At 34.6% G+C, this 12,977-nt stretch overlaps 1 protein-coding gene across 1 annotated transcript; it reads right to left on the reverse strand.

Annotated features, from left to right (window-relative positions):
* Positions 1 to 6,919: 6,919 nt before the first annotated feature.
* On the reverse strand, positions 6,920 to 11,675 carry LOC134820107 (uncharacterized). The gene is made up of 6 exons (XM_063830327.1): positions 11,658 to 11,675; positions 11,358 to 11,521; positions 10,214 to 10,297; positions 8,950 to 9,049; positions 8,630 to 8,692; positions 6,920 to 8,473 (listed from the first exon to the last, which is right to left on the reverse strand). Exons 1-6 carry the CDS (start codon positions 11,673 to 11,675, stop codon positions 8,405 to 8,407), a joined length of 498 nt encoding a protein of 165 aa, XP_063686397.1. The 3' UTR covers positions 6,920 to 8,404.
* Positions 11,676 to 12,977: the final 1,302 nt, after the last annotated feature.

Below are 12,977 nucleotides of genomic sequence, written 5' to 3' on the forward strand. Positions count from 1 at the left end.
TACAAATCAGTTTCTATACGAGAAGCTCCCTGGTGAATCTTTTCCGTTCGTTATAATAAGATTATCAAAATGTAAACAGATGAGAGTACATTTTCGCTCTCTGCTTATCAAGTCGTTACAGTGATAGGTTATGTATCTCTTTGGTAAGTTTAATCACTAGAGATTTGTTCATTCTATGCAAGGACATATAGCATGAATTGAATGTAAACCCTGGTGGGATGTAACTGTCTCAATTCAATATCAACATCACCAAAATTTATCATTGCATTGTACTTCGATGGCAGTAAAACATATCCGTTATCTTCAACCGTATTGTAACAAGTGCTCAGCCTTGTTGTTATACATTACTTATATTGAACACTTGACCATGAAAAATCGATGTCTGCATCTCAGCTATCTTTTTTTATTTTAACAGGGTTAATTCGAGTTACAAATATCGATTGATTGCTTCATAACCCCAACAGCAATGATGTTGTGAATGTGGGTGGTGGCTATCCCATTTTGCTAAAACAAGTAAAAAAAAACTCCTCTCTTTTATAGTTAAAATGTTATTTCCACAATCTCTAAGATTTCAGAAAATAGGTTGTCATAATGTGTTTTAAAATCACCATTACAACAGTCATTGACAAATCATCATATATTAAATTAATCGGGTTTATTTTCTAATCAAATCAGTCCATCTTTGGATCGTCGTACATCTGCTTTTGAAGTTTAATTAATAACTATTATAGTTAAAATCGGGAAGATGCCTATTTGGGAAGTTCAATAGTTTTGATTTGTTCTGAGATCCCTCTGACGGTAAGAGCATGTACACATCTTTACAAGTGAGAGGGTGATACAATTATATCAGAGGACATGTTAGATAATGACTTTAGTATTCCTCGAGTATTGGAGAACGGTGCTTAATATTGTAGCTAATGCTCCACCACGCTGTGCAACTAGTTTCCGTTTATACCTGTCCTTTTAAACCACTCGTGTGATCGAATTAGACGTCTATGTTTTTTCAAGTTTGATGGTGGTTTGTTATCTAAATCCAGGTTTCGTATTTGCCAAAGATTGAATACGATTCCAAGACTTTGAAAGTTCTGGAGGTGAATTTTCCAAGATGATTTTACGTTTTTTTATTACTAGTGGTAACTTCTCGAGTATATATCTATGTTTATTTAACATATCTGCTTGCTTTAGAGATAAACGCTTGGCACCATTCCAAAAATCTGTTGTTACAGTTAGCTCTGTGTAACTTGGTGCGGACTAGTAGAATGAAGCCTCTATCCATGTTTTGACGTTCTTTTAAAGGCGTTAGTGACACGCCTCAAATCCATCACCACAAAACATCTGTCTTGCCAATGTGTTAATTTGTCTAAAATGACGCTGACTTTTAAAGAGAACAAAATAGTGCTGTTAGAACTCATGGTCAAAAACAAGGGACATTTTGGGAATAGGTTTTGTGTTATGTAGAATGTAGATATTGATTTGTGATGTGAGCCTAAAATGAAACATTCTGCCATTTCTTTGTTTCACTGGAATTAAATCATCAACAATAGGCATGCTAGGTTCGAAGTAATCCATTTTATCAATATACAAAGTCCCTTGATAAAATGTTATGGCACAACCTCTATCTCATTCCACGTCTTCATGAAACTCTGTTCGTTTTGTACATGTAAAAGATTCGTTAGGCCATGGGTGAACTAGGTTTTTGTCGAATAATTTACTATGAACTGAGTTTTACCGGCTCTTGTCGGTCCGAATATTATACAATTGTGAGAGGCAAGGAATTTAATAGAGCAATACAAATTACAGAGAAATCGAATGAGTTATCCAAGAGTTCGCCTCGTCTGGATATCCTTGCCACTTAACAAGATACTCGGTTTGACCGCCGTATGCTGCGTTTATTGAGAACTTTTTCAATTTGATAAATATTCAATTAGATTATCAATCAACTGTATTTCATGGGTGTAAAATGAACCCTTGATTTCTTCCCCTTTATAGTCCTTCAACATGTATGTGTAGGATAGTCTTTTTGATTTCACTGAATGACGTGATCTAAAGACACCTTCACGCTGTAGTGACTTCCGTTTGTTCATACCCTTTGAAACGTTCTTTTTGTCTTGGTATTCTCACACTATCACCAATTTAAAATGTTTTTTGGTAAATTTTTTTTTTTTTCACTTTTGGAAACAAAATTTTTCTCACCCGCTTCATTTGCCGTTGATAACGTTAATAGGAGTGTGTTGTATAGATCTGTGTTTGTATTATGTAACCATCAACCAAATCTCTTGAAGCACATTGTGTGTAGCGCATAGAGTGCCACACCGCGTGGTACCTTTAGAAGTACAATATCGTTACTTAAAACATCCGTGTTTTTAAAGTTCTATTGAATCGTTCAACTATAGCTCCCTTTTTATCACTAAAAACCAACTATAATGTTTTATTTATAATTTTTCTAGAAGATTTAAAAAACTTTTTGTTGTAAATTCCGTTCCTGATCAAATTGCATCTTTTGAGGTGTAGCTTCTGTCTGCTGATATCGATATAGAGCGAGTTGTACCTCATGTATCGATAGTTTACAACACAGATGTCTCATCTGTGGCCCAGGATTTGTTTATTCATCGCTTGAAGCTACAGCCCATGCTTTTTTGCATAAATGTGTCAATAATTGAATTATCATCCATTGTATAAATATATTTTTTTATTAATCATTGTTATGTTTGTGCAAACTCGTAAATCAACTAGATCACATTGGTACAAGTAATTGATTCCCTTTGTCATATCCTACGATATAAAGTAGGTTTTTTCTCTGGTTTGTGTAGTGTTAGCTATGCGATTGTTTTAACACACAATTATTTAACCCCCCCCCCCCCCCCCCCCCCCCCCCCCCCCCCCCCCCCCCCCCCCCCCCCCATTTAATTTTTCTGTAACAGTTTTGGACTAACAGATATCCTCCTTTCGAAGTTCTTGGTTAAAAACGATTTTTCCACTAAAGATCCGGGAAGCTGGGATCCTCATACGGGTTTTCAAATTCATTATGGGTTTTGTGTTTATTTTCTGCCTATAAATACACGATTGGTTATTAGTTTCTAAAAATGAGTTGACAATGCGATAAGTGCGGTAAGTCTTACCCAACAAACACATCTTATATCAACACAACATTTAGCACATCCTGAGCCAAAACTAATGTGGTTAACCATTCTCATGATGGAGCAAATCTTCTAAACGACCTAGAAGCTATAATTTTACCACACAAACCAAAAAAAACGTGAGATGCTCCCTCCTATAAACAAACTCAAGACAACTAGAGAAAAACCTAGAGTTTAAGAAATTAAACCTAACCCAGATCCTCAAAATATGTCGGGCAGGGTTGACGAGGGTCTAAAGGTTGTTGACAGTTATGGTGATGACGAACGGGAGATGATGGGTTAAGAGTTGTTGATAGTTATGATGATGATGGCCAGGGAGATATCAACTCAAGATAATTGATAGCTATGATGATGAGGGTCAGTCGATGTTATTTAACGTAATTGATAGTTTTTGACACTTTTGATTACAAGAAATTGTATGAAAGATTGTTTAGAGTCTAAAAGATTGTAAAGAAAGATTACCAGCAAACACTTGATAACATCAAAAGGAAGTACGAAGAAAAAATATCTGATCTTAAAGAAGGTTATAGAAGTAGATTAGTGAATTTGTGATAAAATGAAGATGAATATGAGAAAGAATCCAAAAAATGCGGGATGCACATGGTAAAACATCCAAACTTACGAGATGCAACATGATAAGGTATGGAGGACTACGAACAGAGTGTAGAGAAAGATAAACTCCTCTCAGTCAACTCCAAGCAGTAAAAGATGATGATGAGGATTTGGAGTAATCTCCACAAAGCAATCTTTATACGCACGACGATGGAGGAAATTTTTCAAATTCGAAATAGTTAAAAATCATCAAATTGATGAGTTGGTTCAAAAAACCACCTTACCATACACTTCAAAATTCTATTTTTGAGTTTGTCATTTGGTATTTTACGATTTTGCCAACACAAGCGATCCAAGATAACAGTTGAACAACGTCGTGTTGTTTGAGCAATACAGGTAGCCTCACAATCAAGTGCTAAAAATATTCTCAAAAAAAAAGAGGTGAAGTAATTAAACCTTTCACAATCATAAGAGACTCCATTAAGTTAGCTAGAGATGCATATAACAGGTATGGGCCTCTGTGTACGCTATAAAAAAGCATTAAATACTACGTGAAATAAGACATGAAATTGCCAAGTTGGTATTCAAAGTTATGCATCTCTAACCTTTGCGTTTAAATTACCTCTCAATCTTAATACCCAACAAGTTATTTCTATTTTGAAGGTGAAAATCAACATGCAATATTTTTCAAGGAACAAATAACACCTAGTTCTATACATGGAGCAGGGAGCAAAACTTTTTCTCACTATTTCTAAAACAGTAAATCAATCAACATTTTATTTTTCTGGAGGGGTTTGAAGTTGATGGTGCACCATGAACAAGTTCATTCTGAGGGAAAAGTCTTCAAGTTCGATTACATTAACCTTCTTTTCATGTATATTTTGAATGAACTAGAATCATCTACTTATCAGAGAAGTTTGTATTACATATGGTTGTAAATTATTGGTATATCATCTTAATTTGTGTTAGTTGCGGGAATTACATATGACTCAAAAAGAAAGAGGAGGCAGCTTAATGAAAACAGTTTCATAGCTTTACCAATATCAGGATTTTCAGATTACCTCAAACTGATACTATAAAATACCAATGCTGAGTGATTGAATCATTTCCATCGACTTGTTTTTGTTCTGTTTGTGAAATTAGTAAAGAAAAACAGTTTTTTGGTTTTTGCAGAATGACGTTTTATGATAAAATTGTAGATTGGGTTGTTTTCTTGTTGAAAACATTATAAGAAATGCGTGTCTTTGACAGCTACAGAATGTTCCGGGAGTAAGATGATATGAAGATATGACATACTTTCACTTGCATCATCAACTATCACTTCCTCAGATAAAGTACAGATTTCATTTTGAAAAACTCGTGGTGAAGTTTTGGGTCTTTACAAAACATTATATAAAAACTTTGAATCAAAGCTACCTTATAGTCGATATCAAGAAGGTATGATTATTTACTGTACTGTGGTAGATCTTTCCTGCTAACATGCTCACCGCAAGCTATTATAACGGTCGCTATGTTAATGAATGAATCAATCTGTTATCGCAGAAAGTTTTAAGCTCAACAGCCGATAAAAATCGTAAAAAAGGGTTACTTAATCAGCGGGAGATGGACAAAATCATTTCATACTATTTTACAACTTAGCATACGTTGCAAATATGAAGTTTTACATTGCTACCTCTGGGTACAGATTACCTAGCGGTTTAATAGTTAAGGAAATCTGTTGTTTGTTTCCTAACGAAGAGTACTAACCACCTACATTCTAAACTCCAGACGAATGGGGATTTGAGTGATGTTGATAAAGAACAATTCGCTTTGCAATGAAGAACCTCAATCAGCCTTTCTATCACGACGGAAGATTTCCTACGAGAGCATAGAAACAATCTTTTACGAGATATCAAGAGTATCAAGTATACACTTACAGTCGTGTTACATTTTAAATTACTTCAAAAATATCTTTACAACATCTATCATGTTAATGTCAAAGTTTAGATATCGGATGCCAAGTGAATTACCAACCCCAAGTGTTGTAGGGTACAAACACAAGGTACTGCGCTAAGCAAAATCTATTGCTATCAAAACCTTTATGGAATCTTAATTGTTTGAAATTGAAAGTTTTTATTAATATGAGTTCGGATAAAAGTATTTACTTTAAAGTTGTAATGTAACTACATTTTAATAATTTTAAGCGATTTTGAGTTTTATTTTTTCACCTAATATTGAGATCGGATAAATGTATTTTCTTTTAAGTTGTAATGTAACTACATTTAATAATTTTAAGCGATTTCTGAGTTTTATGAGATACGGGGCGCGCGCATCAAATAATGCTTCTCGCAGATCGGCGAGATGCACCACTGTGCCTCACCGAGCTGCGAAGGATTGACATCGTGAATCAAAAACCACGCTAAAATATTTGTGAAGTACGACCAGGAAGCCAATAATAAAACGGCATGAGCACACACGTACAGTATGAGAAGGGGAAAGTAATACTAATAGTAATAGTAATAGTATCTGTTAAACATTTTTAAAGGCTAGGGCCAGGTTGTGATCATAGTTGTTTCAAGCAAAGAATTTTAAAACGGTCAATACGCAATATGATTTTGTTAGAAAAATATGATTTCTTAACAATCTTTATACGTTTGGACAATGATTCCGAATCATCCCCCACCCCTTCACTTAACCATGTTACAGGGTAATAAAACGATAATTCGATTGTTTAAAAAAGTGTTTAAGTAATAGTCACGTGATATAATAACAATTTATTAATCGTCATCTAGTTAAATCTTAGGAATGCATAACACACCAGCCGTCCAGCCACTTGCTACACGTTGTGTACCTGAACCTTTTATCTTATCTTATCGGCGGCGAAAAGGGGTTGCAACGTGTGTCAACCAGCCGCACGGCTCATCTCAAACCCATTTTATCAACAACTGTGGATGTGATCATTGCTCTGAGCAAGTCAGATCATGCGAACATGGCCCGAGTAACTTGTTTTATAATTTGTTTGCTCTGAGTGTATCACTATCAGCACGATTAACCAGTATAGTGACGCGACGCGTTTAGGAATAGGATTACCGAATCATCAAATATTCGATATTCGATATTCGGTACCGAATATGTTACGTCGGTGACCTTAAAAATTAGTGAAAACTGTTATGGGATAATAGTAATACTCATAGAGATAAACCAGAGTTTTGATGCCACTGCCAGTACAAATGAAAAAAAAAAGCATTTTTCCTAAATAAAATCATGCATGATACAATTACAAACATCCAGATATATATAGATTATAGTCCAACTCCAAGCATTATTCTGTAAGGTACAAACAGTTTTACAGATATCATAACGGAGTAAAAATAAGTTCATATATACAGTAAAAGTTTATTTAAAAATTCTAGAAGTAGTCTTAGTTACCTCTCGGAGATTATTTCGTCGGTTATATATAATGTAAAAAATTTGATTTTAAATTTTTTTGAAATTCATGTATGTTCAGACTTCAGATAATCGAAAATAGCGAATACCTTATTTTGAGGCGACAAATACAACACAATGTTAAATAACGACCGACGTTTCGTTATAATTATCTTAGTCCATAAATATTAAATAGGTATAATCTTTAGGACAGTCCAAAGTTAAGAGTAAGACACAAAGGACAAATTAACAACAGCGCACATAATAAGGCCACAAACTTAAAAACAACTCAACAAGATGAGAGTTGTCCAGTACATGCGTCGTCATTAATACCACCATTATTTAAACTAATGTAGCGTAACGTTTAAGACGGTTGATTACAATTACATGATGCTTACTATTTTATCATCTTTTCATATTATTGTGATCGTATTTATCATATCATGATCGTATTAAGCTAGTTTGATAATAAAATAAGTCACTGATTATGTAATATGGATAATATGGACACCAAACATACTCTCCAGCAATTTGATCAATCACTAAAATAGGGACTCTTTAAAATACTAAAATAGGGTCTTAACGCCATCATAGACAATGGAGCGGGAGGAAAATGTTCCCGTTTGTCTATCTGTATTAAACTATGTAATCATGACCGTTTTATCGCAATATTTTTACAATTTCGGCTTTTAATTCTATCATCATGCAGATTACAGAGTTGTCTGTAACTGTATAAGTTAATAAATATTTTATGTTACTTTAAACAGTCGCCGTATTTAGTTATTTGTAGGTTTAAAATAACAACGATATTAAATGTTTTGACCGACGAACGATGATCCCTGAAAGAACAGCAAATGGTTGTTTAGTCACTCGTCCTTACATACCTGCTCATTACATAGTGCAGTATCGTAAATTAAAATCTACGTTCATAACTTTCATTTAATACAAGTTCAGCACTTAAACACACGTAACATAATTTCCTACGTAAAAATATCATAAATCGCATGCAGTGTATAAAAGTTAATAGTAAAATTCGCCATACTGACTTAGTCATAGTGACCTTTTACTATTTCCTATCCGTGACAAACATTCAACCAAGATTGGACCAATTTTGAACTAGAGTAAACCAGTTTCGCACAAGATTAGACCAATTTTGTGCAAGATTACAGCGGTTTTGTTCATGGTCGGACCAATGCTGCACAAGATTAGACCAATCGTGGTTATAAGTTTGTCGCAGCCGTACTCCGTTATATTGCGTATTCGTTAGCTAGGTGAATATCCTAAAGAGTTTCCAGACTGTCAGAAGACTATCACGAGAAACCGGTTCTATTAAGGACTGAGATCATATCCTCAGCAGTCAGCCCACCTAAATCCTTCAACTGAAATAAGATTATCGTCAGCAATTCAGAGAAATAACTTATTTCTTAATATTATAATAGGTGCTTTGTACAATCATAAACTAGGGTTTGAAACTAGTTTTTGATATTCTTTGGTGCACAAATATCCAATTGTTGTAAAACATGATAAAACCATACCGTTCGGTCGGCTCCACATTCAAGTAGTTTCTTGTAGCATTCCACCGAATTGAACATCACACTCTGCAGTGAGATTTATTACATTACATTTAATATAATTTTGAACAGATATATAGTTGATGCAGAATTATACCCAGTATTCCCGAGTGAATGATGCCCAGTGAAACCCCCTCCAAAACAAGCTCACAAGTTATCGACTCAGACGAACACTTTAACTCAACACAATTATTTAAAAAAGGTTAAGAAACAATTAATAAGTTAAATCAATAAACAAGTTAAATAGATTGGTAAGCTAAATTAATTAACAAGTAACAACATACCATGTGTAAAGGGGTGCATTTTCCGGACCCTATTGCGTTAAGGTTGGCTTTTGCGAGCACCCACAGATCTAACTGTTCTGGATCATTCTCCATAACGGACCTGGCGGGGAATACATTGGTCAGAGGTCTATAATGCACTTGTCAACGATGAGCGAAACAACGTACATAATATACAGTTACACATTTAAAGAAAATAGCTGATATAATACAAAAGTATAGCGATTACTTGAAAATTCCTAGTTTTCTGTCAAACAGCCAACTGAACTGTAACCGAGATTGCATTTCGACGGTCAATATTACATGTGTGATATGCATTGTATCTTTATAGTTTATCATTAGTTTTGTGTAACAGCACCCATCAATTATACACGCGTGAAGCCGAAAAATACTTCTCGCTAGCTAGCTAGCTAGCTCACTCGTTCGTTCGATCGATTCGTTCATTCTGTTATTGACGTTCATACCATCAAGTTACTTTAAATATAAATTAATGATTCGGCGTTAGCGCGCTACGTTTAAGAATATATTTCTAGAAAATACGTTCGAATTCTCTAGAAGTTACGTTTGCTTGCCAGAAAATAGCTGTGTTTCCAGAAAATAGTGGATTGATAATTACTGTTGATCTAATTACACTTAGTTTGTTTTCTGACGCGCTTTATAAAGACAAAGCCTTGAAATGAAAAAAAATTAAAGACGGCAAGGCTTCAAATTGACAAATTAAAGACGCCACAATAGGTCTCAAAATAGATCGGACGCGGATGTAATAGAACACATTTCACACACTGACCATACTTCTACCAGCAAAGACGGGTTGCGCTGATTTAAAGATGGTGAAGCCTTTAAAATGGTGAAAATTAAAGGCGCTGAAGCCTTCGCCAAAGTGAACCGTCTTTATATAACGAACTGAGTTGTTGATCTAATTGTTGATTTTGCTCCTTAGATAACAACATCAGTCAACAGATCTATTGTATGCCGATTGTTGCATAATGAAAACTCTCAGCTCGACTTGAGATCTGTGGCGATGTTTCAAAGTCATCAGAAGAGCAAATAACTGTACCACGAAACTAATATCTTGCTCCAGGCTGCGAATCGATTGTTTAATTATATTGTGTCTTTTGTTCTTTCGTGGAGCATTTTACTAACAAATAGCTATTGATTATCGCTTCTATCATTAAGATACTAACAATTTACTACTTACTAAAGTTACAAGTTGCTAACAAGTTACTGCATTACTTACGAGCACATATTACTTATTAGCATTACTTACAAGCACAAGGCATCTGCTATCTGTATATCTGAATACTGAAGGTGAGCCCCCGCCTTTAGCATCAACTTTACCACATCTGTACGTCTGAAGAAGTTAAATAATGTTGATTGTTATGTTATGTAAGGTTATGTAAGGTTATGTAAGGTTATGTAAGGTTATGTAAGGTTATGTAAGGTTATGTAATGTTATGTAATGTTAATTGTAATGTTATGTAATGTTAATTGTAATGTTATGTAAGGTTATGTAATGTTTAATGTAAGGTAATGTGTAACCTAGAAAGTATATAAAAGATGTAAAATGTACGTACTCTTCTTCGTTGGCAGGATTGACAAGCACAGAATTGTACAGAATAATTTTTATTGAGATGAGGGGCGAGGGTGAGCTAATTTAGAAAAATTCCGCACTTTTTAGCAGAAACCCATACTCTGTAGAAACAGAGACTTAATCGGAAGCTTCTCAAAAAACTGGGGTGAATTGGTCAGTGTATTTTGCCGTCGTGCGGGTAGGACGTTATGGGGTATATTATAATCACATCTCGAATTTTTTTACATTTTAGAAAAATGTAGAAAAATATAATCACGTTTACGTTTGCATGGTCCTGAAAAAGTGAAAAAGCCTTGATCATGGTATGTTGATTGTAACACACGGGTATAAAGTTAGGATATAAATATTAGATCACGCTCATCACGGATACATTTTTTAGATCGATAAATTTGGGAACTCGATCAACGGAGCGGTAATCTGTTTCGGTGACCATGAGTTTGATAGTTTAACACGCTTTACCGCTTAATTTATTTAACAGAGAAAATTAAATTAAAATTCTGATGCAAATGACAAATCTAACTAGAATTCAGTCCACGAGCAGAGAAGGTGCAATGAATGGGGTTTAAAGACATCGTAAATCCTCAAGTAAATTTCTACCTTTCTACACTCGAAAAGAAACCTTAAAAAACGCTCGGCAAAAGATAACGGTTATATTCTAAATATAATTAAATACAATTAAATATACGATGATGGAAGATAAACTGTATCGGAAGATTGATATTAACTTATCTGTAACAGCAGCTGTAAAGCGTAAGTTAAAGTACAAACTTGTTTTTGTAAGTTAAAGTACAAACTTGTTTTTGTAAGTTAAAGTACAAACTTGTTTTTGATAGCGTCCACCAGGGGAGTATTACCAGCTCTGTCCTTACAATGAACTATAGCTCCGTTCTTGAGGAGGAACTCTGCAGCCTCACAGTGCCCCTCGCAGGCAGCCAGGTGCAGTGGGGTCCTGCCATCGTAGTCTGCCTTGTTTACTGACACGCACTGCAGGTAAAGTACAGGGCTTAAGTTCTGTGGTAAAGTAATGGCTGAACAGTTAACTGTGGTAAACGGTGGTAATCAAACAGCGTTTCTTAAACAGAGTTTTACTGATTTATATTTTTTTGATAGATTTTCCTACGTGGTTAAACACTGACATCATTTCTTTTCCTGTCCTTCAGTCATAACCACTGCTTTATTTTATTGCACTATTTCTTGTAAGTTACTTAACCTTTATTTCTGAAACCCAGAAATTCTTATCAATAATTATAACCATTTAGCTCTACTTGAAACGATGTACGATCAGTAGTATTAATACTTTTCATACAAGTTATAACAAAATCTTCATGTTATGTATCCTGGGTTTGGACAGGACATTACCCGCTTAAAATATTTCCATCGCGATACATAATAACTGAAATATAATATATTTTTCAATAAATTATGCAATCAACAACATTAAATCACCAAACAGTACGGACTCTGGAATGCTGGACGTTTACAAAAATATCTCCCACAAAAGGAACATGATCTGGTTTATTTCGTCATAAAATATTTCACACCAACCTATCCACTTAGCAACACAGATATAAGCATAGAGCTGGAATTCCCATCATTGTAAACTTAATTATGTCGCGTGCAAAATGATATACAAGGATCGCCCCAGTAATTTGTGAAAAGAGCCTAAGGTTAGGAACTGCAATACAAACAGTGTTAAAATGTACATTGAAAATACACATGTCCGATATTTGGTGATTAGTTATGGCCCTTATCTCTCAAGAAATCAGATGTGGATTGTTCCTGCTTTAAAAAAAATTTCTTTAGAATTTAAATAGTTGACCAATAATGTCAGGGAATCAAAAACTCGAAGTGAGTGGAGTGACTGGGTTGTAGTTTAGGCGGGCTTGTTTAAGGACACAAGAAAAATTGTTTTAAGGGGGACTATGCGTTGCAATTAAATTATTTACGAGATTTATTGTTATTCAGTCAGACTTTTAACTCAATTCATGGTATCTTTTTATTTTAAATCTGGTCTTTCTTTGCTAACCCACAGACGAAGTTTTTTTGCAAGATACATACATATCACAGCAGGACATTAGCCACCATGTGATGTTTTAGAATTATGGGCAGAACTGATGAGTGGTTGTTAAAAACTAAGATAACTATAAAAAAATTGTTAAAATGGACAGGACAATCTAAAGCTTCCTGGAATAACGTGTTTCTAAACAATTTTCGCATTATTAAAGTGTAAATAAAAAACAAATATTCAGTCTTTTCTACAATTCCATTGAACGATTACAGTTTAATTGAAGGTAAGGGCAGCTAAAAGCTACAAATAATAAGGCTTACGTTCTTCATTTACCTTGTACTCCGTAATGTACGTTACCCCAAAACACAATTCAAACTTGAGATTGTAAGTTCACCCTGGAACCCAATTAAACTTTGAGATCGCGTGTGAAAA

Source organism: Bolinopsis microptera, chromosome 8, assembly GCF_026151205.1.
Source record: "Bolinopsis microptera isolate Bmic1 chromosome 8, MBARI_Bmic_1.0, whole genome shotgun sequence".
In the NCBI taxonomy this organism is placed as follows: Eukaryota; Metazoa; Ctenophora; class Tentaculata; order Lobata; family Bolinopsidae; genus Bolinopsis; species Bolinopsis microptera.